A 26,155-nucleotide genomic window follows, 5' to 3' on the forward strand; every position below is an offset into this window, starting at 1 on the left:
CCAACCCCCCGCGCACGCGCCACCGCCCGCCGCGCGCACGTGCGCCCGCAGGTGCACGGCGGCGCCCCCACCCCCCCCCCCTTCCCGCTGGTCCCGCCGTTCACCCCCGCGCCCTCCCTCCGCCGTGTGTTGGGGGGTCCCGGAGGCCGCCCCGGTCAGAGCGGGAAGGGGGGGGGCGGCTCCTACGGCGCTACATCGGGGCGCATCCGGCGGGCAGGGCGGGGAAGGGCCCTGTCTCTTTAAGAAGAGGCCCGGCTGCCACGGCCGCTGCTTGGCGGAGAGAGGGGGGGTGGGGGGTGTGGTGGGTGTGAAGCCGCGGCCTTGCCCCGGCGGGGCCCCGCTACCGCCTCTCGTCGCCCCGTCCCGGCGTGTCCTCGCCCGATCGCCCCGGTGGCTTACCTGTGTGGCGGGCTCGGCTGCGGCGCGGCGGCGGCGGCGGGGGGCTGGGGGTGTCTCCTGGGCTCGCTCCCCCGCTCGCTCCACCCGGCCTTTCGCCCCGCGTTGTCGGGGCTGGCGTTGCCTGTGTGCTGCCGCGACGCGCTCTCGACTCCTGCCTCGCCAAGATGGCGCCCGCGCTGCTGCTGAGGAGGAGGCGGCGGCTGCGGGCGCTGGGACGGCGGCGGCGGCCACTTTCGCTCACTGAGAGGAGAGGAGCAGGGACACGGGGAGCCATGGCGGGGGGGAGGAGAGGCGCCATGCCCAGGCCTGAACAATCGAGCCCCGCATACCTCCCCGCCACCCTGGCCCCGAGCGTGGTCCCCGTCGCTCCGCTCGCCTCGCCGCAGCCGCCGCACGGGTCCCATGCCCGCACTGTGGGCAACATCCCTAAACGCAGTCCGCGGGGGGCCCTCTCCCATCGATGCGCTCCTGAGATCGATTGGTAGAGTCTGGCAGTGACGGAAATTGCCGAAGAGACTCGGCCGAAGCGGCCGGGTGAGCTAGCGAGTCTCGCGCGAGGCGGGGTGGGCTCTCGCGATGCAGGGGGATGTGTACCGGAAGCGATGCGCTCTCGCCCTTGAGGCGCCGGAAGGGCGGTGGGGCGCGTAGGGAGAGCGGCGGGCATGGTGGTCTCTCAGCAACCTGTCTGGGGCCGTTTCCTGGGGCTCACCGCTCCCCGCCGCTGCAGGACGGTCACCGGGGACTCAGCCCCGCGGGGGCAGGCCGGGAGCTGCCCACTTTCCTCGGCCGGGAGCGTGAGGGGCAGGAGGTGGCATGTGCCCGGCCGCCACCGCGCCTGAGGGACAGGGTTGAGGCGCGGTCGGCCCTGGGGACCGTAGAATCCTGGAATCAGCCAGTTTGGGAAGGGCTTTTAAAACCCATCAAGTCCAGCCATTTACCCCAGCACTGCCAAGGGCACCGTTATTAACCGATGGCACTGAAGGCCTCATATACATGGGTTTTGAACACTTCCAGGGGCGGTGACTCCACCACTGCCCTGGGCAGCCTGTTCCAATGCCTGGCCACCTTTTGGGTGAGAAACTACCTCATTTCCAGTTTAAATTTCCCCTGGTAGCAGCTTGAGGCTGTTTCCTCTTGTCCTATCAGTTGTTAATTGGGAGAAGAGACCAACCCCCACCTCCCTACAACCTCCCATCAGGCAGTTGTAGAGAGAGATGAGGTTGCCCTGAGCCTTCTCCAGCCTAACACACCACCCCCCCAACCCCCCACCCGATTCAGTCATTCCTCTTCAGGCTGGTGCTCCAGACCCTTCTCTGGACCCATTCCACCACCTCATTATGTCTTGTAGGAGTAGGGCACAACCATGGTTAACGTTACCATGGGCAGAAAAGGGGATACGTGGTGGAGGGAAGCTCATTTTACCACATGCCCTTTGCCATGCATGAACAATTGCGTCAGAGGAGCCTGGAACAAAATAGGCCTGAAAGTGAACTGTGAGGACACTTTGTGCTTACATGGCAGTGGGGCTAGTTGGTGTGGAACACAACTGCCTCCCCAACCCCAGCCAGTAGTGCACTTGAAGTAAATCATTAAATGAATGATTAAGCCAGATCACTTACTGCCTGAAGACAGAAATTTCTACTTTGTGACTAAGCTGTGTGTCATCCCAGCACAAACAGTAGCTACTAGATACCAGAAAACAAAAATAACGCTTATAATAATGTTAATTGCCCCAGCAAAGCCTCACTACAGAGTTGTACTTAACTAGTTGTGGTACTTACATCCCTAACTACAACCAGCAGTTAGATTGATCAGAAATGTACACGATTTTGTCACATTATGAACAAACTCAAACTGAATACTAGCACTGAGAAGCATGAGAAGGTCTTATGGAGTATTACAAAATAAAACAAGAACTAAAACCAGTCCTTTCTCTCCTTTAAGAAAATGGTCACTTTTAATGTAGTGCATTAATGAGCAATCACTCAATTCCAATCTTATTTCTTTATGCCATTCCCAAAAGAGAACTAGGCAAAGCCACAGCCATGTTTACCCAGGCAGATTTTGCTACTTAAAGCAAGACAGTGGCACAGACTCAGTGACACTGTCCAGTTCCTGTCTGGAAATCCTGGAAATACGGTTCCAGATAGAGATTCGCTTCTTGGAAGAAGCTGAGAATGCACCTCAGTCTCTCAGAGAATGGAGCCTTCAGCAACTTGTTTGTTTCCTGCACAGAGGCACTCTAGACCATTCGTCTACATTCCAAACCTGATACCTTCACATCCTTACTTCCCTTCCTCCTTCCATTGTCTGATACATCACAGTTTCCTCTCTCTGCTAATAAGAGTGGGTGGCCTCAGATGCTTTCAGTTGTGGGAATACAATATAAGTGCTCTTGAGCAGTCTGGCTCTGCTTCGTGATAGCACTTCACTGCTTGGAAGAACCTTGCTCCAGATGAATGTGAGGACCTCCAGTGCTGGAGAAGGGCCTAATCCACCACCAGCATCTCTTCACAGACCAAGTGAAACACAGGCTCAATCTCCAAATTAAAAGCTGTAGGACAAACTCGTTTCAAACTTTTTATTCTAAAGTGAACTGAGACAAAAGAACTGTACACTTTGATTACAGAATACTGTTAAGGGTTTAAAAACAAATGTAGAAAAATGTACTGACAAAGAGCAAACCTTGGAAGTTCTTTACCAAGTTCTCTGCCACTCCTACAGGTAAGCAAGTCCTTTCAAAGAAGAGACATATTTAAATACTGCTGGTCTAAGTACTCTCTGTGGAGAGGAAAAATAAACCAAATCAAGCACAAAACCCACCAAAAAAAACTAAGGCACGTTTCCCCTAACAGTATTCAAAAGAAATACATACAGACAGATCAGAAGCATCTGGTCACACCAGTTTACACTCAAAGAAAACCATGTCAAATAGGCGTTGTATGTACTCACACACAGACATCATGTGCCTTGCAACCTGGTGTCATTACTAGTACCACATGTGCAGATTGCTCTGGGGCTGCAGTCTGGTGGGGACAGTGACTGTCATCTCTTCCACTCTTCCTTATTTTATGTTGCTCTTACAGTGTTCACCAATACTTATAGCCACAACCCTGAGAACAAAACCTTTATACTGCAGGGGTTCCCCACCCTGTCTGAAGCATCTAATGGCAAAACATGCCATATTTTTAATGTATTTAAATACATAACTGTGTATAAATTCATCATTTCAAAACCACAGAAGTTTCAACAATCTTGTGCTTGCAAGTCAAATACAGGAATATGCCCCTTTCCCCTTTCTCCCCCCCCCCTTCCCCCCCCCGAAATAATTCCAAGACTCAGGCATGGCCTACATTAATTTTCTCATGTGATAGAGTAACTACCCATTGGAGGAGCTTTACTTTTGGTGATTACCAGTGTTGTGGTTTAACAAAACAAAGATACTGGAAATAAACTGGTTTTGCCTTAATATCTAATTTTACTTTGGGGGGAAGAGGGTGCTATTTGTTAAAGCTAATTTAACTGCTTCCTCTTCCTCACCCTTTATACACACTTGTCCATCTCCATACCACATTAGTGTTACAGTCTTATCCAGAGGAGTTTGATAGAGCAGTGCTGACAGACAACACTCGCATGTAACCTTCAGTGGGAAGCTTCTTTTCCCAGCCTAAAATAACTCTGACTTGGCAGAAAAGTCCTTTTGATTAGTACAACCCTGGTTTTGCCAGCACAGTGGTTGATTAGGGTGTGATCTTTTTCACTCTATGTTGTGCAGCTATGACAAGAGACTTATCTGTATGGAAACCAAGCCCACATGTGATGGCCAGAAGGTTTTTTAATCTTTCCAAGACAACTCTTTCTAATCTCAATGAACAGGCCACTTACAGGCTCCCCTGTTTACATGTCTGGATTGAATAAGAGTTTTTACACACCTACAAGACGCAGTGAAAGAACCAATACAACTTAAGACATTGGTCTGATAAAGCAAGAACACAAAAAAACAACCCAAAACAGAAAACTGTTTTAAAATCAGAAATACCTTTTGAAAAAGTGGATCTCAGAAGTAAACCCAGAGAAGAAGAGCAAGACACAGAAGGAATTTCCTTCAAAAGAAAGGCTATTATTTCCATTCAACAATGGGTTTACCTATCATTGTAAAGAAGAGCTTTTGTTTGACACTTCTGCTTGGGGAATAGCCCCTTTTTTCATTTGGATGTCTTCAAATACTCAGTCTAAGCCTATCAAGTTACTTGTTCAGCCAGCTTGAGGCCGGTTTAAGGTTATTCCACAGATTTACCTCTTGATTTTGATTTTTCAAGCTTTTCTTGACAGAGTACATACCGACTGTAGAAGGATGCAAGATGCGACACTCCTTTATTTGTGGGAGAGTGATCCGTCTCTGTAGTTTCCATCCTCCTGTGGGTTGTTTCTCTTTTTTAATTCTGTGGGTGTTGGTCTGATCAAAAGACCATCCTTGTTCATTTTGTAGTTTCTGAGTGCTCTCTCTTTTCGCAGCGTTTGGGTATCTAAGAGCTGACGCAGCTCCTTTGGCAGCTCCATGCAAGTAGGCTGATAAGGAAACAGGAAAAGAAAGAGAGAAGAAATAAAATCAGTACATATGCCTACACATGCTCTGCTTCTGTTAGTATCAGATAAGATCTCCCTCTGTAATTAGCCAATGAAACAGAACAATCATCTCTTATTAGACCTGGAATATACCAACTACCTGCTTACACAAACAATACCTCAGGGGGAAAAAAGTCCCCCTCCCCTAACTCTTTCTTTTAAAGGCAACCTAAAGGGAAAAATATTAGACTTGCTTGTTTACTCCTTTATTATGAAGATCTTCAAGATTTAAGTAATAATTCACATGTGAGGGGTTTTAGATGTCTTCTGAGAAACCTTTTGCACAATGAAGTCGTTGTAAACACCCAAAAGAGGCATAACCAGTTCATGTTTCCTTGTAGGAAAGCTTTCCCAGCTTTTCATTTAAAACTACAGTATTCTATCCTAAGGGTAAAAGACACCTTTTGTGGAAGAAGCCAACACAGTTAACAGATCATTAAAACAGCTGCTTAGGAAGTATGTGAAAGAAGATACACTCCCTGATTTGGTCCTGAGCAGGGCATGGGATATTGTTCAAGATAATGCACTCAAGGATCTGCTCCTCAATAAGGGCTGCAGTGCTGACCATCTTTGTAGGAACATCAAAATCCACAATTGTGAACAGTTGTAGAAAGGGGAATTACACAAATAAGGAAGCTTGATAAAAACTAGTAAGAGACAGCCAAGCAAATTCAATCCTAGCAGGCAGCATGGAGACAACTTCAGGACAACATACAAGCAGCATAGGGTAAATGTGACCTAACAGCAAAAAAAAACCACAAAACAACACAGAAAGAGTGAAAGGAAATTGGCAGGACAACAGATTAGGGGAATAGAGACTATGAAGTAAGCATCCTTCAGGAAAGCAAAGCCCCATCCAAGTGAAGAAAATACTAAGGATGAAGCTACAGAAGATAACCAAAGGGTGAGCCAGAATAACTTTATCAATATTTAACAAAAATATAACAACTAATAGATTAAGCACAAAATGTCAGCCATTGCTGCAAGGTCAAGCTATGATCAGAATACAAAAGCAGCACAATAAAAACCTGAACAACAGAAGATGAAAAAGCTGAACTAGTAACTATCATATCTTGTCTGAAATCTGCCTTGATACCCAGGAAGATGGTAAATGTTTAGAGAAGGTCCCAGGAAAGATACAGGAAGCAGCATACTGGTAAGTCAGAAATCTGTATGAGCATAATGGTAGAAACACTAAGAACAGAATGAGTGGATATACAGATGTAATGCACTGGAAAAGACTTACCAGAGTGTTTGTAAAGGGAAGGCCGTGCCTCACAAAACCAGTGTCTAGAAGTGTGCACAGATCCAGAGGAAGGCTAAATAATTCAGGCAGGATTACAGAAAACCAGCAGAGCAAGCACTTGAAAACACCCGACCTTAAGTTCTGTTTAACCAGGAGAATGTGCATCCAGCCTCCTAACTATCCTACAGTGAGAGGTAATCTACGCCCTAAACCATTTAGAGTGACGTTGTGTGTAGTCCCACCTCACCTGCCAACCAGGAAAATTCCTGGTTCAGGCACCAATTATATTTAGACACAGAGAACAGAGTTTATGGAATGACATGTCATGAACGTGTTAGCTGGTATTATATACTGCACCACACCTCATCTGCTGCAGGTTTACCTTCAGTGCATTGGGAAATCAACCGCCAACTCTGCTGCACAGGGGTGTTGCTTTCTCTCTTATTTTTCTTCCTTAAAACAGATTTAGCTGAACTCAGACATGGAAAGGATTCCCTTAAAGTTAACTTTCATTGCTTACTCAGTGAAGAAACTGAAGTAACAGACCAGATTTAGAGTTTGAACATGCATGGCAAGCAGATTTTCAATGAGATAGAAGATACTTTCATTAGTGTGATCTTCTCACAAGATACAGAAACAATGATTAATAGGGAAATGATGCTGAAAATGGCTACTTTTACTATCCACACTACAAGATTTCTAAAGCAACTGCAGGAAGTATGATTATCAGATATGGTATCAAACAGATCTTCAAAATGCTGTTTGAAATGCTCAGGATAAGATTAATTCCTTGGCTAATCTTATGGAATAAATGGATTTACAGAAGGTCTGACTTAAGCAACCTGAGTACCACTTACAAAACTTCTACAAACAGCCCAATGCAAACCAGAATTTGTATGCTTTTCACTTTAACAGACTGTTCTTTTTCCTGTGTCATACCTACTTCTGCATGCATTCCACATGGGGAATGCAGACGTCAAGCTCATTTTTTTCCAGGAACTATGAACAACCTTCTTTTTTTTTGGCAGCTCTCTAAAAAGAAAAGGTTTTCAGATATGACCTCTTCTCTGCCTTCTATGAAGCAACTATGACCTCTTGTGGTTATCTAAACTAATCTCCTAAATCCTTAGTAATGGGATTTACTGCTCTGAGCCCTTAAGTAATTCCCAAAGGATTCAAGTCTATGCTTGAGTGCTTTCTTAAACCAGGGCAAAGAAGAAAACAATTTCTTTCAATGAAGGTAAACCTGCATTCTTTTTTCCCTAATACATATTTTGAGCCATTTACAACTGCAAAAATGAGGCAGTAACAAGATTTGATCAAGTTAGTTCAGTCTCTGTGATGAATGAGGATGTTTGACTGTTCACTTTTCACCCAAATTTAATGCCAGCAGTGTCTTACATAGTTAATCCCAAGATTACTTCATTGAGAAGACAAAAAATCCCCACACCATTTCTTGCACTGCTTCTTTCCATCAGTGCAAGAAATCATCTTTATCATCACCACCACCACCTCCCCCATATTAAAAATTAACAAGCAATTACACAGGAGCCACCCCAAGGTGTCTGGACCTGCCACACTACTGGTTCTATGTAACCAAAGATGAAAAGTGATTGATTTTCTTTATTTTTTAAGATAACACAGTTGAGAATAAATTAGGAAGACAAAATAACTCAAGAGATGCTTCTACAGAAATAAAAATCTTTAGTCAACAAGAGATAACATTACTGAGAAACAGCCAGTATATGAGAAATAGCTCCACAGTAAAGATAACAGAATAGGCTAAAAACAGAACAAGATTTGGGGACTAAATGTTACTACCAAATCAAAACAACTCTGGCAGCTCCAGGCACCAGCATTTTACAACTGCCTATGCCTCTTCATGCCCTCACACATACATGGTCCCTGTTGAGCTCAGAGGTTCTTAGCCTGAGATGAGTGAACAAAGGGCACATGTGCCCGTGCCCGTGCCTTAACAGAATACCCTCTGCTAATGAACATAAAATGCATCTAAGTAGATACAGACATCACCATATTTGCTGGTGCACACAGGAAATGAGCTATGTGGCATCAAGTAGGGTGCACAGTTGAAGAAAAGGAAGCTGCCATAGCTAGGTCCTCCAGAGTGCATCCATCAAAGACTTAGATCAAGTCACTGACCAGAGAAACAAGCAAACACTTACCTACCTTTGCGTTCCAAAGGTGATCTCCAGACCCAGAGCGATAAGCATTCAAGTAATCATGTACTACAGCTGTTAGGTCAGACAACAAGTTCTCCATTAGGGAAGAGTGAAGCAGCAAAAGGTGCATAGCCTTCAGAGCAAGTGCTTTAAGCAGCGAAGGTGGAAAGGGTCTCAGGAACCATATGTCAGGATTCTCCTGTGTTTCCCAATGCAAATGAAAACAGTTATTTAAGTAGCAAAAAAACAGAGCAAAGCTTGTCATCACATTCTTCTGCAGTTTACAACACATCTCCCAATGCTGATCCCTATTTTAAGTGCTACTGAATGCTTGCAGCTTCCAAGGTCATCTATGTACAAAGCCTATGTTAAAAAACAGGGAGTTTGGGAGGTGGTATTGCTTCCTTAAAAAAAACAAAACCCAATACACGCCTATTCCAGCATTTAATGCTAGATCTCTCTCACCCATCTCTGAAACAAGGCTGGATTCCTAAGAGCTGAGCTGAAAGATCTAAAGGGAAAAAAACCTCCCATCAAGGAAGCCAGGAAAGCAGCTGGGGATAGTGTCTTCAGCCATCACAACTGAAACCAGAACAACATGAAAATAAGACCCAGTTAAGCACTGCAAGAGTGATTTACACTGGTGTACTTACTACATACATATTACATGGTCATTTTCCACTTTTAGTCTTCAGACCAAGAGCACGATTTGGTCTAGTAAACTAAGGAAGGCTGAGATTTGCCATACAGAATTCATGCAGGTTTTGAGAGTCACTATTATAGTTCCAAAACTTACATAAAATTAAAGCTGTGTTCAAATTAGAGGTTTCACTGAGTAGCTGTTGGAGCAATAGTGATTAACATTTAATCCAGGCTTTTGAGAAAGGTTTTAAGTCTATGACCAGGCAATGCAAAACCACACAGATTTACTCAGGAAGTTACAAGGCCAGTGTGAAAGGAGAAAAAAATGATCTGGTAGGAAAGAAAATAGTTTCTATTCAGGAAAGAAATCCTGCGTATATAGTGGGGTCTCTTGTTTGTTTCCCCCATGCTACGGGCATTTGTATAGAGGCATCTGAGCAGAGCTCCAACTGAAGCCAGCTGATTTGCTGGAGTGGCTGGAGTATCTCTACATTGCTTCAAGCATTTATTATAGGTGTTGGCAACTGACTGGGTGTGTTAAGATGGAATGATGCCCCCCTCCCCCAAAACATATAGTTTAAAGCATCCTTGGCCAGTCTGGCAAGCCTCCTACCAAAACCGCTCATCACCACCTCCACCAGCCCCCAGTAGACCTGGCATACAAACTTGGGTCCCATGTTCAAGACACCCAAACCCCTGACTATGGCACCACCCTTCTAACCATTTATAACCTGGCCAATCCTCCTAGCTTTTTTAAGGTCCTCCCCTGTATCCTGGAGAATTGATGAAAAGACTATCTGACCTCCAGAGCCCCTAACCACCTCTCCCAGGGCTCTGTAGTCCTTCTTTATGATCTCCAGGCTACTACTATCTATATCACTAGCACCCACATGGATCATTACAAGTGGGTAATAGTCCATGGAACTTACTAGAGCAGGCAACCTCTCTGCAACATAAGTATACTTATGCAACAGAAGTATACTCATTAAGTATCTAGTTCCCATATTTAATAGCTTCCTTGGAACTCTGTCTCCTCCCCCCCCATCCCAGAAAAGCAATTAAAAACCCAGCAAAAGAGATGCCATAAATGGCACATTTATATATTATTTAACTAATTTGATACCCTTCTATGATACCCCCTAATGGATGAAGGCAAGGCAGCAGATGTAGTTTTTCTGAATTTTAGTAAGGCTTTTTAATACTGTCCCTCACAGCATCCTTCTGCACAAGTTGGCCTGGTTTCAGGTGGGATAGTTAATTTTCTTCCTAGTAGCCAGTACAGTGCTGTATTTTGGCTTTAGTTCGAGAGCAACGCTGATTACACACCGACGGTTTAGTTGTTGCTCAGTAGCACTTACCCTGATCAAGGACTTTTCAGTCTCTCATACTGTGCCAGTGAGGGGCACAAAAAGACAGGAGGAAGCAGAAAGGACACCTGACCCAAACTAGCCTAAGGGGTATTCCATCATGCCCAGTATATAAACTGGGGGGAATTGGCTGGAAAGGGCTAACTGTTGCTCAGGGACAGGCTGGGCATCAGTCAGAGGTGGTGTGCAATTGTACTGTTCAACGCATTTTTCTTGGGGAGGTTCAATGCATTTATCAATGATCTGGATGCAGGCGCTGAGTGCACCATTAGCAAGTTTGCTGACAATACCAAAATGGGAGGGGTCGGATAGACTGGAGCATTGAACTATGATTAATGGGCTAAAATTTTAACAAGTCAAAATGTCAGATTCTGCATTTAGGATGGATAACACTGGTGTGTTATCCTACAGGATTTCTCCAAGTTCTGTTACAATATGAAAGAAATTTTAGGGTAAAATGCAGCTGCTACTTCTAGGATGGACTGCAGTTAACATGCAGAGAATCTACCCTACAACAGCTCCCCAGACAACCCTGTGACCTTGGCATATGCCAAGGTAAACTGAATAGAGAGTGGAGCAGAGTGAAGACATCTCAGCCAGGCTGTTACACTCCTACAGATAGTGAAGAGACCATGTACTGATAAGGCATGTCACAAACAAGGATTGTCAAGTGAGAGATTTTCACACCAAAATGTGTATGACTAGAGCCACTGGAGCTCCATGGCATCTATTTAGACTCCATAATCACATGGTTAAAATTCCATAGGTGTTTAGTTAAGAAACTGAAATTTGCATTACTGTGAAAGAGCCTGAACAGATGACAGTGGCCTCTTAATGGGTCAGGAGACCTGAGAAACAACAGTGATTTATGAGAACTGATAGCTGGAGAGGCTTTGGCCTTGTGGGCAGACTAAGAAAAACAAGACCGAAGAAAAACAGAACTGGAGAAAATAAAACTGAGGAAAAACAAGCTTAATGAACCTCTAACCAAGAAAAGATGATCCTTGAAGTCTGCTACATCCTGACAACATCTGGACAATTGTCAAAATATGTTTTTCCATGAGTGAGGAGAAACATGATTTAAGTGTCCTTCTGGTGAACTAGCCCCATTACAATTTTGTTTTAATACAAAAATCACATCTACAGGTTAAAAGGAGCCCTGTCCAGGCTGGGAGAGCCTCCACTGACCATACATAGGTAGGCATTAGTTATGTACTCCTTATGCAAATTAGTTGACCAATTAAGGTTTGTGTAATCCTTATGCAAATTAGTTGTCCAATTGGTAAATTGTGGAAGGATTACAGGGAGTTACTAATTTAAATTAAACTATATAAATATGCAAAACTGGGGGGGTGGAGGGTGATTATCTGCTGTATTCAGCATTGGTGCAGCCTCATCTGGAGTTTTGTGTGCAGTTCTGGGCCTCACAACTTAAGAATCTTAGAATCGCAGAATGGTTTTGGGTTGGAAGGGACCTTAAAGCTCATTCAGTTCCAACCCCTTGCCATGGGCAGGGACACCTTCCACTACACCAGGTTGCTCCAAGCCCCCTGCAGCCCGGCCTTGACCACTGCCAGGGATGAGGAGTCCACAACACAACAAAAGAAGGATGTGAAGGTTCCTGAATGCATCCAGAGGAAAGCAACAAAGCTGGTGAAAGGGCTGGAAGGAGCACACTATTAAGCAGAGGCCTATGGGCTTCTCTAGCTTGGAGAAAAGGAGGCTGAGAGGTGACCTCAGTGCTCTCTACAGCTTTCTGAAGAGGGGAAGTGGAGAGGGAGGTGCTGATCTCCCTGGTATCCAGGGATAGGACACATGGAAATTGTTCAAAGCTACACCAGGGGAGGTTTAGACTGGACATTAGGAAGCATTTCTTTACTGAGAGGGTGGTCAAACACTGCAACAAGCTTCTTAAAAGAGGTGGTCAATGCCTCAAGTCTATTAGAGTTCAAAAGGCATTTGGACAATGCACTTAATAATATGCCTTAACTTGGTCAGCCCTGAATTGGTCAGGGAGTTGGATTGCAAGCATCAGATGATTGTTGTACATCCCTTGCAACTGAAATAGTCTGTTCCATTTATCAAGCTTATGTTCCCTAAATCTTAGGAGCTCACGGCCCATTAAGTTTTCCATTGCTTGTCCCCATCCTTTTGTTAATAAAAATTAACAAAACCAAAGACAATAGAGAATAACGATTTGGCAAATGCTGCTGAACTGCACAGGCAAGAAAAAATTCACCAGTCTCAGTTTTTTTCATTCTAATAGTGCTGGCAATAAAAGCTTTCCCTTTCCTTACTTGACTCAGGATTCTTTTTAACCAACTTGTTCTGTTGTTTCAAAATTCATCAGATATATTAAGATATTTTTTACCCAAGTTATATATATCCTCTATTGTATAACAAGAACCTCTATTTGTGGTTCTTCAATACCTCAATTTCAAATGAGCTATTAGGAAGTACCAGCATTAGCACTGATGCCACCTAAAGCTTGCATGTCTCCCAAGCCAAGTGTTAAACAATGTCCTTAACCAGAGCAATCAGACCACTGCATAGTACCATGTGCTTAAAAAACACCCAACAGTTGAGTCTTCAGAAGATGCCTCACTGAATCACTCACTGAAGCCATCTGCTGCCTGCAGTTCATGATGGCATCCCATTTGGAAGGTATCTTCAAGTGCTGTATCAAACACTCCTGTAACGTGCAGACATGGTGTGGAAGGAAGCCACCTGTTTCCATTGAGAACTGCAGAACATCAGCAACCTGTGATGAGAGGGATCAATATGCCATGACCAGTGTCTGTTAACCTGAAGCAAAGAACGTGGAGGTTTTACAGTGGAAATGCATATTACAAGTACTGCAAAAAAAAAAATAAATTAATCCTCTTTTTGACTGCATACAGGTGCAGATCTAGTAAACTGACTCCTTTGGCAGCACCCGCTCAGCCCCTGCAACAGTGACCACAGAATTGTAACTGCCCTTTTCTGGCCTCCTATAGTAAAGATAAATTCCAAGACCCATTCCTAACTTACCTATAAGATCTTGAGGGGGAGAGGGAATCCCTTTCTGTTCAATACCAAAGGCAAACAAGCTGGTATGATTTATTAATGACTAAAGCTGCCTCTGAGATATCAGCTAAATAGCTAACTGCTGCTTTCTCTGGGAGAGAAGCCAGGTATTTGCCAAGCTTACTAGAAGAAAGTGCTAAGCCAATCCATTCACTGAATTTCCAAGGAGTAAAAGATTGTATGAAGGTATTATGAAGAAATGCAAAATATAAAAGTGTCACAAGTAGAACAATCAATCTTGGACTAAGGAAAGAAATGTTGGCCCTCCTATGCTCTGTGATAGGACAGAGAATCTAGGGCTGTCTATATTTCTGCTGGTCTGACTACATTGCTGCAGTCCAAAGAAGTCTAAAACCACCAGGTGAAAAGGGGCAGGAAACACACCTGGGGAAAGGATCTGCAACAATTCAAACTGATGAGTTAACTGAAGAGAAGAAAACGGAGAAGGCTCAAGAAAACCCGGACTTCACTGGGTTATAAACACAACCCACCATGTCAAGAGGAAGTCTCCATCACTCATTACTAAACAGTCCTTTATATTGTACTTCTGACCACTAATACTTTCTCTGGCTTTTCACTCTCAGTGGCCAAACGCAGATGAAGAGAAACCTCAAGAAAGACCTTCTCAAAGCAAGAAGTTACTTTTACTCCAAGTCAAACTAAAGATGATGTTCAAATCTATGGAAAGGTATTCCCCTCTTCTAGATGGCTAGAAAGAGCACTTCCAGTAAAAAAAAATAAAAAAATATCAACACTTTTCAGACAAGGAGAGAAAAGACTTAAACAAAAGTGAAAGCATCTTTGTGATCAACATTTATAAAAATACTTATCTGAATGAACAAGGTTATAGAATAAACTTGCCCACAATGAAAACAAAGTTTTAGCTTTCACTGTGAAGTTTTGTCCAAAGTCACTGCATGCTCATGGTTTGGATTCAAGCGCAGAAAAATTACAGCACGCTAAAAAGTAGCCTATGTGAAACCAGACAGCATCAGTGACTTCTTCACTTGTATGTTTTGTGATTCAACCTTGCATGGACCTCCGTCTCATAGGAAGCCTACAGCTGCCAAATTTTCTTTACTCTTTCAGCACACACCTCTAGGAAGAATTGTAGTATTTCCCTTGGTAGTACACAGATATGCAACCAACAACATTTTAAAACGGGCAGTGATTTCAGAGTGCGAGAATGCTCTAGCCTCATGATGCAGTGTAGAAGTGTCCCAGAAGGCCATATTAGGGATGCAAGCACTGACAACAGCCAGTTGCTTGGTCACTATGCAGCTTTTTAGGCCCCTATAACCCAACAAGTTTCATGCCCCTTCTCCCTCCCAGGCAGTCAAATGTGAAATGGCAGTACCAGACTTCCACAAACATTATAATTCAAAGTTAGTTCAACAGGTGATGCTTAACTACTGTAAGAACATCAAAGGGGCAGACAGTGAACATCAGAAATGTTTCACTGTCATTGTCTACATATCAATTATATTAGGTTACTTATTGGAAGGAATAAACAGTTGCAGCAACTGGCCACAAACAGGGATAAGTAACACTTTTCAAATGATGCAGGTGGGATCCCTGCACCATTTCTTCTTTCATTCCACTGCTGTGTTTTTTAGGCAGTCTCACTTGTGCACACAGCCTGTTCCAATTTTAACAACACTAGGAAGCTGTCTCTAAGAAGCACTTCACAAAAACCATCTGTGAGAGTTTGCTCAGAGGTATCTTCTAGTTACTTGGTCCAGCAGTAGAAGATAAGACAGCTTAATTCCACAGTATCACATACACTGCAGGGGAGACAAAACCAGACTACTTCACTAACTTGCTAACATCAGAAGTAGGATTCACGCTAGTGAATCAGAGTAATTGAATCTAAGTCTAGATCTGTCAGTGCAGGGAAATCACACACGTCAGCTTACACAAGACAGCAGAACAATGAGTGCAATTCTGTGTACTTTGAACATGAGGTTGGATAGCTCTAGTTAGTTATTTCCACTGTTCCAGTTACATTCTAGCCAGTCCAGTTGAGAGCATTGGTGGGAATTTTCACCCCTACACTTTTCATGCAGTCAAGACTTAACAGTGATATTGACTGATACTCCATCTGTAATGGAATAACGTAATTTTTGGTGGCAAAAAGCCTAAGATCAGCAAGGGACTGCAAGAAATCTCTGCTCTATAAAGCTTACTACATAGCCCAGATTAGGGCCTTGAAGTGCTGCTATATGCAGTCATATCTATGACATGAAAAGTCAGTATATATGCAAGGACAAGTCATACATAAATGTGTGCAACATATCCATATCCAACAGGAAAGATCATAGCCACGATGCTGGGTTTTTTCTCTTTTTCATTCTCCTGTTAGTCACACATTAACTACCACAACTTCCAGGGCCTGCACCAGCAAAACCAAACTTTTCCTGGCCTGTTCTCTCACTTTAACCACTGCTTTTATTAGCAGGTGCTTCCAAGTGCTGGATACCTGTAGCCTGAATCTGCTTCTACATCTGAAAGGTGTAGAAAGAGTAACAAAGAAAATAAAGCAAAAGCTGACCTGGTTTGTTTAAGTCACAGTAGCGTCAGGTTGTGCCAAATCTAAGCAAGACCAGCTAATACAGCTTAACGCCCCTCCCCCATCAAACTTGCTGCTAATATTATATATTAAGTATCTTTTAAAATGGGCCTACAAAAGACTAACACCATCATCCTTGCCTGCTGGTTCTTTTTAACTAGAACAAAACCACTACGGTTACATGGCTCCACAACTGTCACATTCTAGTAATGTTAAATCTTCCCTGAGAGAATGCCCTAAACAAGGCTGAAGCTTCTCCTGTTGCAATTTTTGCTCCCAACCAGAATATTCTGAGGGTACCTGTGTATCAAAGACGTTGAAGAGGAGAACACCATATTGGTGGAAAAGGCAGTCTGAGATCCAGCGGCAATCATGCATGACCTGAAGCAAGAATGAGTTGTCAGGCAAACCTGTGTCCAACTGCAGCTTTTTTGGTGCAGCTAGATCATTATGGATGTATGTGACCTCTATCACCACAGACATCCTCACTCACCCCTTACCTTTAAGATGTTTTTATCTTCCAGCAACATTTGTAATCCATTTTTGAAAGCCTGTGGTCCCAGAAGGAAGATATCAAATAGATAAATGCGGCTCTTTGATGCTATCTACAACAAATTCAGTTGCAGAGAAAATGAGTGAGGGACAGAACAACAAAGGATGTGAAAGTAGAAGAGTGTACTGTTACCCACAAGCCATAAACCCTTACATAGAGGTTGTTAGGGAGATCAGGTTTAGTTTCCTTAATGATAATTCATAGAGAAGTCTTGCTTTTTCCAGAGATGCTCAGAGACTCACAATAGAAAGAATGGCCCTGTAGTCTATTGTACAAGTTAAATACAGCATTTTGAGACATATCAAGAGCAAACACTGTGCACAGTACTTAAAACAAATTCCTACACCTATTATGGTGACATTCTTAAAGAAACAACTTCCAACAAAGTTCTTGTGCCCATGACATTCCTTTCATTGTCAAAGACCAGTACCAAGGAAATAAAGGACATCATTTTCCATCCTAGCATTTGAAACAGGATCTCAAATTTAGGTTTTGCCTATGTTCAGATTCATAATAGTTTAACAAAGGCTGTCATTTGAAAGTGATTTAGCCATACCAAAGCAATAATTTTGTGGACACTTCTGCATAAACAAGTTAAGTTTGAAGGATGAACTCCTGGACAAGTTTTTTGTTTGAATAAACACTCACTTTAAAACCTATTTAAATATAAACTAGACAATTTTAAGCTAACATATTAAGTTACTCTCCTTTCAGTCCCTTCCTTTTCAGATACTGATAATATTGCAACTAATTAAGATACATGCATCTTTAGATGGACTTTACTCCTTCAATTATACTGGTGTTGTGATTAGGCCTTGGAGTTTTTCAATAGCTGTACTAGTGTAATACCTCTACCTGTGTACACATTTATAAAGATGGCAAACCAAATATGCTACCCTGCTATATACAAATGTATATAGTACATATAAGTTTAGTAATTTGTTTATTGCCTTATAATGGCCTAATTATTTCCATAACAGGTATTTTACTAAATGCCTGATCTGTCTTGAAGAAAATCATATCTAAAAACATTCACGAGTAAGTCTTAAACACAGGCTAATCCCCAAATCTTTCTCAGTTATGCCTCTGTTCAGTGGCACATATTGGGGAAACAACTGCCTCTTACCTCAAGCCATGACAGTTTTCCATAACGACACAAATTAACACCTTCTCCTGCTATACTGATCACACACTGCTGTTTTAGGTGCAGCACCTAATGAAAAAAAAAAGCAGGGGTAAAGTAAGTAGTGCGAGAGAATGATAGACATAGGGGCAAATTGTAAACCTAGTACTTTCACAGACATAAAAGGTTTTCAGACAATTAAGATAAAGCAACCTATAGTGCACGTGTAACACACAAGTAGAAAGCATAAACAGAAAGTAAAAAATCAGCTTCTTTTTCAAGTGACAGTTCATTTCCTCTGTAAGAAGAGAAATCTCTTTCTGTGGCAAAGAGCTTTTTCCTCTGTATGTGCAATAGATTTACCATACTAAGAGCCCCATACTAAGAGCCCAACTCCCAACTGATGTTACAAAATGGCATGGAGGACCTGTAGTATTGCTGGTACACTTCAGGATCTAAAAAAATGTTATTAAATGGAATAAAAATATCTGTCATTGGCAATGACTTTGGAAACAAAGCCTTTCTACCACACCCACTTGTGGCATACATGATTTAAGAGAAAAGTCCAGGCATGTCCGAAGTTCCAAACACTACAAAAACAATGCAACCAATTCCCTCACCAAATGCCAACAAATCCTCGCGTTGTTCCCTTCCTAAACAAAATAATTACATAGTAATACTGACTCTTCACCTCAATTACTGGTGATACAGTCTGAAAAATGGCAATCAACATGCACTGATGCAGATTCACGTTCACCCAGTGCAAACACATGCACTGCCATCTTTTCCTGCATCTACACACACTTTAAATGTATTCTGATGCCACCAGAGGTGCCATTTCTACTTGACTTAAAGAAGCCAGTTACTACCTATTGCTCAGATTTCACTACAGTCTGCAAAAGTGATTCCCTGCATAAGAGGTCCTGGAAGCAGTGCTTACAATCCTGTCACCTAATGGAACTGAACAGGATTAGAAGTCATATATGCTGCATAACAGCTTTTATCAATACTTACTGCTGGGCCAAATTTCTCATGGAAAGAATCAATAACTGTGTACTCTACATTCGCTTCTTCTTTATTCTCTAAAAGGAAGAAAAAAGAAATCATCAGATGCTTCCTCTACTCAAGTGAACTTTGCACAGGGTATGTACTTCAGGTGTATAATCATAGAATAGCTAGGGTTGGAAAGGACCTTAAGATTATCAAGTTCCAACCCCCCTGCCATGGGCAGGGACACCTCGCTCTAAACCATATCACCCAAGGCCTCATCCAACCTGGACTTGAACACTGCCAGGGATGGAGCATTCACAACCTCCCTGGGCAACCCATTCCAGTGCCTCACCACCCTAACAGGAAAGAATTTCCTCCTTATATCCAATCTAAACTTCCCCTGTTTAAGTTTTAACCCATTACCCCTTGTCCTATCACTACAGTCCCTAATGAAGAGTCCATCCCCAGCATCCCTATATGCCCCCTTCAGATCACTCTCCTAGTTTAGCTGTTTGGTTATTTTCCCCCTCTACGTCCCGAACACACCCAAAGAGGTTACTGAACCATCCAATTCAGATACATACAGTCTAGAGCATGACCCAAAATTCTGTTTTTCGACAAAAAGACTGTCTGTTTAAAAGCGAGTCACAGCATTGCTTCTTGTTTTTACGTTGCATAAAGGAAACAAAAAAGTTTCAATTTAAAAAATTGTATCTGGGGTTTTTTGGGGGTATTTTTTGGGTTCTTTTGAGAAGGACCTGATTCCCAGGCTTGTGCAGGGAAGGAAAAAGACTGAAATAAAGACAAAACCAACAGACAGTGCCACATAGAACATGGGTAGGTAAGTGGGCAAGGAGTTAAAGCGAATTTAATCCAGATTTTAATATTTTAAACACCTGCTTTACAATATCTAATGAACAGGCAAAGAAGGATTCTCTTAAAAGATTCTTCCTTCTCCTTAGGTAAGTTGCAAACATTAATAATAAACTAAAAAATAACAGTCAATTTAATGATGATAAGAACAAATGTTTAAAAGCTCCCCCAGATCACACTGACCTTTGCTTATTTTCTCCCCCACTACTCAGGTAAATGCAACTAACTTTCCTTCAACCTATGTGGATCTTGCACTCCTATCACAGCTCTGTGAGAACAGAAGGAGCTGATCACGTTTTGCATCTGTACATGTATATTTGTATACAGCATGAAGCACACAACAAAATCAATGCAATCACATGACAGCCAGCACAAAACCAAAAAGCAGCAGTCTTAGTGAGCATTGAGTTATCAAATACGCCACATACATTTCAGAAACAAGTATAAGATTAAAACAATCACAAGAGGAATGCTTACTGGGTAAAACACTTTGATTTCCCCAAAAGTTGTGCTGCTCAGCCATTTTTACAGTTGATGACAGCTACAGGATAAACATTCTAGGAAGCAGATGAGTTTCCTTCTGATATTGTGAACATTCCTGCAGGCAAAGAGCATGTCTGCCAATAACAAGCTCTGTACCTATCTTTCTGTGACCACTGTTCTTTCAGAACACATCCTGTTCTGGTACAGGCAAACCAAGAGATGACAGCCTCTGCAAAAGATGTTGTCTAGACACAGACTAACTGCATTGCTTGACTAATATCCACATTACCTGAGAGGGAGCATTTTAAGTTGTTTGAGGCTCTGAGCTGGCTCTCTATGGAAACAGGAGAACTACATGATCCACAACCTGCTGGTCCTTTGTCTGCTTGTTTGTTCCCTTCAACAGCTGAAGTGCACCTGTATGAACAAGGCAACCATACATAGAACAGATGTCAAAACATTACACATTCCATCAGTAAGGACATTTTAATAAAGAAAAATATTTCTTCCACTGCCATCTGCTTGTGACCAGACAATGAACCACTGCATATGATGCAATGTCCTTGTCCAACATGCATGGTTCTTAAAGATCTTGAAGCTATCCAACAATAAACTTATCTTGCACAAAAGGGCCTTTATTTAATATAAAATTTCATATTTATTCTAAAAGTAAAAGGTTAAAGCAGAATCTGAATAGATGTTTACTGTCAAGGTCAGCAATGGTTTCAAGGGAAGACAGTTCAAAGAACAACATACCTGAACTGATTACAAGAACCACACAATCTAAATATTTATGAGTCTTTCACACTGAATCAGTAGTATCTGATCTATTATTTAGTTACTGTAATTGAAGGGTTATTTTACAAGTTCACTAATACATAAAGCACTTATATTTGAAATTTTATTGTAATCAAATGGAAGTTATTAGATTATATAATTTTCATTATATTGATATAAACCCATCCCATTATGATTACAGAGCTCAAATTATGTACATATCTATCTCAGTAGAATAAAAAAATTAAAAAAGCCTTTCTAATGAGCCTTCAGGTATAGCTGAAGAATCTTGTACCTAAAAGTGTATTTAAAGGATTATCAATCTGATTCTGAGGTGACCATATTCAAGGATGTGTGAATGTAGGCTTACTTAACAGGGAAAAAGAAGACAGCAGCAAACCAGAAGATTGCTGCTAATCAGAATTCTATGTGCCTTTTAACTATATTTTAAGGACTATTCAGTAGACAACACTTCATTCCTACTTCTTTTAATAGAAAGAATAAACTATTCAAATGTGCTCTTGTGAGAAGACTCAAACCAAAGCCATCTAGGAGCATGGGTTAGGAGGAGTTTGAACCATATTTTTACTAGCTTCCCAAAGTCACATTTATATCTGATTTGAGAGCATCTGTGTAAGTGTAACCTTCCCTGTGTAATTGTCCTGTAACTGTTCCACCACAGAAGAATTGATTATGGGAAATCCTCCCTGAAACCACAAGGTGACAAGGAAACAAACTAAGCAAATTCTTCTACACTGGAGGTCTTCTGCTAACCACCTCTGTAAAGCAGAGAAATACAAACTTAGCACAGGTGAGTCTGAACATCAGTATCATGCTAAGTATAAGTGGTGGCTCCCTTAGCAAGTGCATCCCACCCCTTCTGCTACCATGAAAGGAAGGAAACTCTTCAACATACTCAGAGAGGACTGTTATTCCTTTCCCTGAATCTGGCTCATCCAGCAGTTCCACTGCAATAGAAGAAAACAATTTATGCTGCAGTGCTGACAAGCACTTGTTATCCCCCCCCGCCCCCCCAAAAAAAAAAAAGAGAACCGTAACTGATACTTACCACCACAGGACATAGCCGTACATGCAAAAAAAAAAAACAACACCTGAACTCAAAGTATAGTTTAAATAATTTAAAAATCACTCTGATGTACAAATCTATATAAAATAACTTCCATGGATAGCCTAGGCAAGGTGCGGTTCAGAATACTACCAGGTAAAACCAAGACTAATGCTTTAGCATCTCACTAAAACAAAGCCAGTATCAAACAAGTAATTACGTCAAAGACTACAAGGAAATTACTTTGAAGGTACAAGGAAAAAGGCAGAATGGAGTCAGTTAATCACTTGGTAAGTCCAGTAACTGCCTTCTAGCTATTTTCCCCTAAGAACTTTCCTCCTTATCCCCAGATAAAGGCAGATGTCAACAGAAACGCACAGGACTTTCATACACTAAAACATTTTTCTGAAATAAATCCATATTCTTATCACTAGTGAACCACAAAAAGAGGTTCAGATAAATAGACCATTTAATACGGATGCTTTTGCCTGTGTAAGTAAAAAGAACTCTAAGCAACTTCACTTGCCAGCGGCACATTAATGAAAGTCTTGCACCTATAAGAACATACACAATGAACGTAACTTGCCTTCAGGATATAAACACAGGATGTGATTATCTCAACTGATTACCTTCAGAGGAGTTACTTTTATTAGTGGTCTTACTGGATTTTATTAATTATTTAACTAATAAGCTTTAATGCAGTACCATCACTAGACGTTAGAATCATAGAATTTTTAGGGTTGGAAAGGAACTTAAGATCATCTAGTTCCAACCCCCCTGCCATGAGCAGGGACACCTCACACTAAACCATGTCACTCAAGGCTCTGTCCAACCTGGCCTTGAACACGGCCAGGGATGGAGCATTCACTTTCTTGGGCAAGCCATTCCAGTGCCTCACCACCTTCACAGTAAAAAACTTATTCCTTATATCCAATCTTTACTGCTCAAACTACCGTGGTATAACTCTGCTCTCCATTGCTGGTAAAATTCTTGCAAGAATACTATTGAACAGACTAGTACCTGCCATCGCAGAAGAACTTCTACCTGAAAGTCAGTGTGGTTTCAGGGCTAATAGAAGTACCACAGACATGGTATTTGTTCTCAGACAATTGCAAGAAAAGTGTAGAGAACAGAATAAGGGGTTATACGTAACTTTCGTTGACCTCACCAAAGCCTTTGACACTGTGAGCAGGAAAGGCTTGTGGCTGATCTTAGAACGATTAGGTTGTCCCCCCAAGTTCCTGAAAATGATTATTCTGTTACATGAGGATCAGCAAGGCCAAGTCAGGTATGGTGATGCACTCTCTGAGCCTTTCCCAATAACCAATGGTGTGAAACAAGGTTGCGTTCTCGCACCAACCTTATTCACAATCTTCTTCAGCATGATGCTCCAAAGGGCTACAGCAGACCTCGACGAACAAGACGGCATTTATATTCGATATCGTACCGATGGTAGCCTATTCAATCTAAGGCGACTGAAGGCCCACACTAAGACCCTAAACCATCTTGTCCGTGAACTGCTCTTTGCTGATGATGCCGCCCTTGTCGCCCACACAGAAGCAGCTCTGCAGCGTTTAACATCTTGCTTTGCGGAGGCGGCTGAGGTTTTTGGGCTGGAAGTCAGCTTGAAGAAGACAGTAGTTCTCTACCAACCTGCACCCCTAGAAGATTATCGCCATCCCCATATTACCATCGGCGAGTCAGAGCTTAAGACAGTTCAGCAGTTCAGCTATCTGGGAAGCATCATTTCCTCGGATGCCACGATCGACAAAGAGATAGACAACAGAATAGCAAAGGCATATACAGCCTTTGGAAAACTCCATAAAAGAGTCTGGTGCAATAAACACCTGAAGAAAAGTACAAAGATCAGTGTCTACAGAGCCATTGTATTGTCTACTCTTTTATATGGGTCTGAATCATGGGTCATCTACCGTCATCACCTGCGACTCCTGGAACGCTTTCATCAGCGCTGCCTCCGTACAATTCTAAACATCCATTGGACTGACTATGTGTCTAATGTCACTGTCCTCGAACAGGCAGGGGTCACCAGCATCGAGGCCACATTGCTGAAACTGCAGCTGCGCTGGGCAGGGCACGTCTCTAGAATGAAGGATCACCGCCTCCCCAAGATCGTGTTTTACGGTGAACTTGCCACCGGTAGCCGCAAGAGAGGTGCCCCAAAGAAGAGATACAAGGACTCCCTGAAACAATGCCTTAGCCTTGGCCATATTGACTACCATCAGTGGTCCACCTTGGCCTCCAATCGGGAGACTTGGAGGCACACCATACATAATGCCGCTGACTCCTTTGAGAGTTCACGAAGAACTAGTCTCGAGGAGAAAAGACAACACAGGAAGAATCGTGTCCCACCTGTTCCACCCAAGGAGACCTTCTGCTGTGCTTTTTGTAGCCGGATTTGCCTATCCCACATTGGCCTTCTTAGTCATCAGCGCGCCTGTAGTAAGCGTGGGTAAATGCCCTTCCCAAATCTTCGTTCGCGAAGTCAAGCCATGATATCCAATCTAAACTTCCCCTGTTTAAATTTTAACCCCTTACCCCTTGTCCTATCACTACAGGCCCTAACAAAGAGTCCCTCCCCAGCATCCATATAGCCCCTTCAGATACTGGAAGGCTGCTATGAGGTCTCCACACAGCCTTCTCTTCTCCAGGCTGAACAGCCTATCTTCATACCCCCGATTATCCTCATGGCACTCCTCTGGACTATTTCCAACAGTTCCATGTCCTTTTTATGTCAAGGACACCAGAACTGCACACAATACTCCAGGTGAGGTCTCACGAGAGCAGAGTAAAGGGGCAGAATCACCTCCTTGGACCTGCTGGTCACTCTCCTTTAATGCAGTCCAGGATACAGTTAGCTTTCTGGGCTGCGAGCGCACACTGAAGCCGACTCATGTTCATTTTCTCCTCAACCAACACGCCAAAGTCCTTCTCTGCAGGGCTGCCCTGAATCTCTTCTCTGCCCAGCCTGGAGCTGTGCCTGGGATTGCTCTGACCCAGGTGTAGGACCTTGCACTTGGCATGGTTAAACTTCATGAGGTTGGCATCAGCCCACCTCACAAGCATGTCAAGGTCTCTCTAGATGGCATTCCTTCCCTCCAGCGGATCAACCGAACCACACAGCTTGGTGTCATCAGCAAACTTGCTGAGGGTGCACTCAATCCCACTGTCCATGTCACTGACAAAGATGTTGAACAACACTGATGCCTGAGGGACACCACTTGTTACTTTCACAGAGTGGGGAACTACTACAACAACTGGGGGACAAAAGTAGTGTACTTTACATAACACTCAAATTCCTGCTGATTTTAGAAGAAAGTTGTGCACCTGAAGAACTCAGTGACCAAACAGTGGATTTAAAATGCTGAACTAAGAGCATGCACAATCCCTGTGCCCCAAAATGCAGTTAGAGAAGCCTCACCATTTACTATTTCAGGGCCAAAAAACATCTTTATTCCTGGACTGCTTCTGCCAGTTTCCAAGTTCTTAACTGAAATGAAAAAAAAAAAAAATAGACATACATCAAGTTCCACTTCACTGGTTGGGGTAGCAGCTTACCATTTGCAGAGCAAAGCAAGAACACAGGATCGGGTAGTACTGTTAACTAGGGAAAAAAAACCAAGCAAATCAATAAATGAGCTGTTTTCTGCGTCAGCTCTCACACTCTACACAAAGTTTCTGTATAAACACTGTGCACCGAGCAGGATACAGCTTGGGGCTGCTACACCCGCACAGCCTCACACCTGAGTGCACAAGCAGCTGCTACCAATTCCTACTTTTAAGTTTCGTCTACCCCAACGTTGAGGCTTCCCGTGCCACAGCAGCGCCTCCCCTCCGCGGCCAGGCTCAAAGCGCGGGGCCCGCCCGCCTTCCCTTCACCCCCCTCCTCTCCTCTCCTCACTGAGGAGGCGCAAGGCACCCTGAGGGCGGACGGAGCACGGCCCTGCCCACCGCCGCGGACGGCCCCGACCTGTCCGCAAGAGGAGGCTCCGGTCGGGGTTCACATGTTGCAGCACCCCTTGGAAAACGCCACATTTTAAGGTGACCTTAACGGTTCTGCCCAGCAGCGCAACCAAAGCCTCATTGGTGAGGGCCATGGCACAACCCAGGCCGCCTCAGCCGAAGCACCCCCAAGCACGCCACCACCAGCACTGAGGTACCACACCAAGACCACGCC

At 43.2% G+C, this 26,155-nt stretch overlaps 2 protein-coding genes across 2 annotated transcripts in view; both read right to left on the reverse strand.

The window, feature by feature from the left end:
• INO80 (INO80 complex ATPase subunit) overlaps positions 1-543 on the reverse strand; it is a 62,274-nt gene extending 61,731 nt beyond the window's left edge. The window contains exon 1 of the mRNA XM_061343416.1: positions 400-543. The gene's annotated coding sequence lies outside the window, so the exon portion shown is untranslated. The remainder of the gene's footprint in view (positions 1-399) is intronic.
• A 3,878-nt stretch (positions 544-4,421) lies between these two features.
• EXD1 (exonuclease 3'-5' domain containing 1) lies at positions 4,422-26,075 on the reverse strand. The gene is given in 12 exon segments (XM_061343449.1): positions 4,422-4,794; positions 4,796-4,968; positions 8,459-8,650; positions 13,078-13,221; positions 16,396-16,476; positions 16,596-16,700; positions 17,775-17,861; positions 18,786-18,853; positions 20,407-20,534; positions 21,811-21,862; positions 25,400-25,468; positions 25,949-26,075. Coding segments are annotated over 12 exon segments (1,341 nt in total). The 3' UTR covers positions 4,422-4,679.
• Between the last annotated feature and the right edge of the window lie 80 nt (positions 26,076-26,155).

The sequence above is a fragment of the Neopsephotus bourkii genome, unplaced genomic scaffold (assembly GCF_033783945.1).
Source record: "Neopsephotus bourkii isolate Nb327-2 ecotype Australia unplaced genomic scaffold, CSIRO-AGI_Nbou_v1 NB_1825, whole genome shotgun sequence".
Classification (NCBI taxonomy): domain Eukaryota; kingdom Metazoa; phylum Chordata; class Aves; order Psittaciformes; family Psittacidae; genus Neopsephotus; species Neopsephotus bourkii.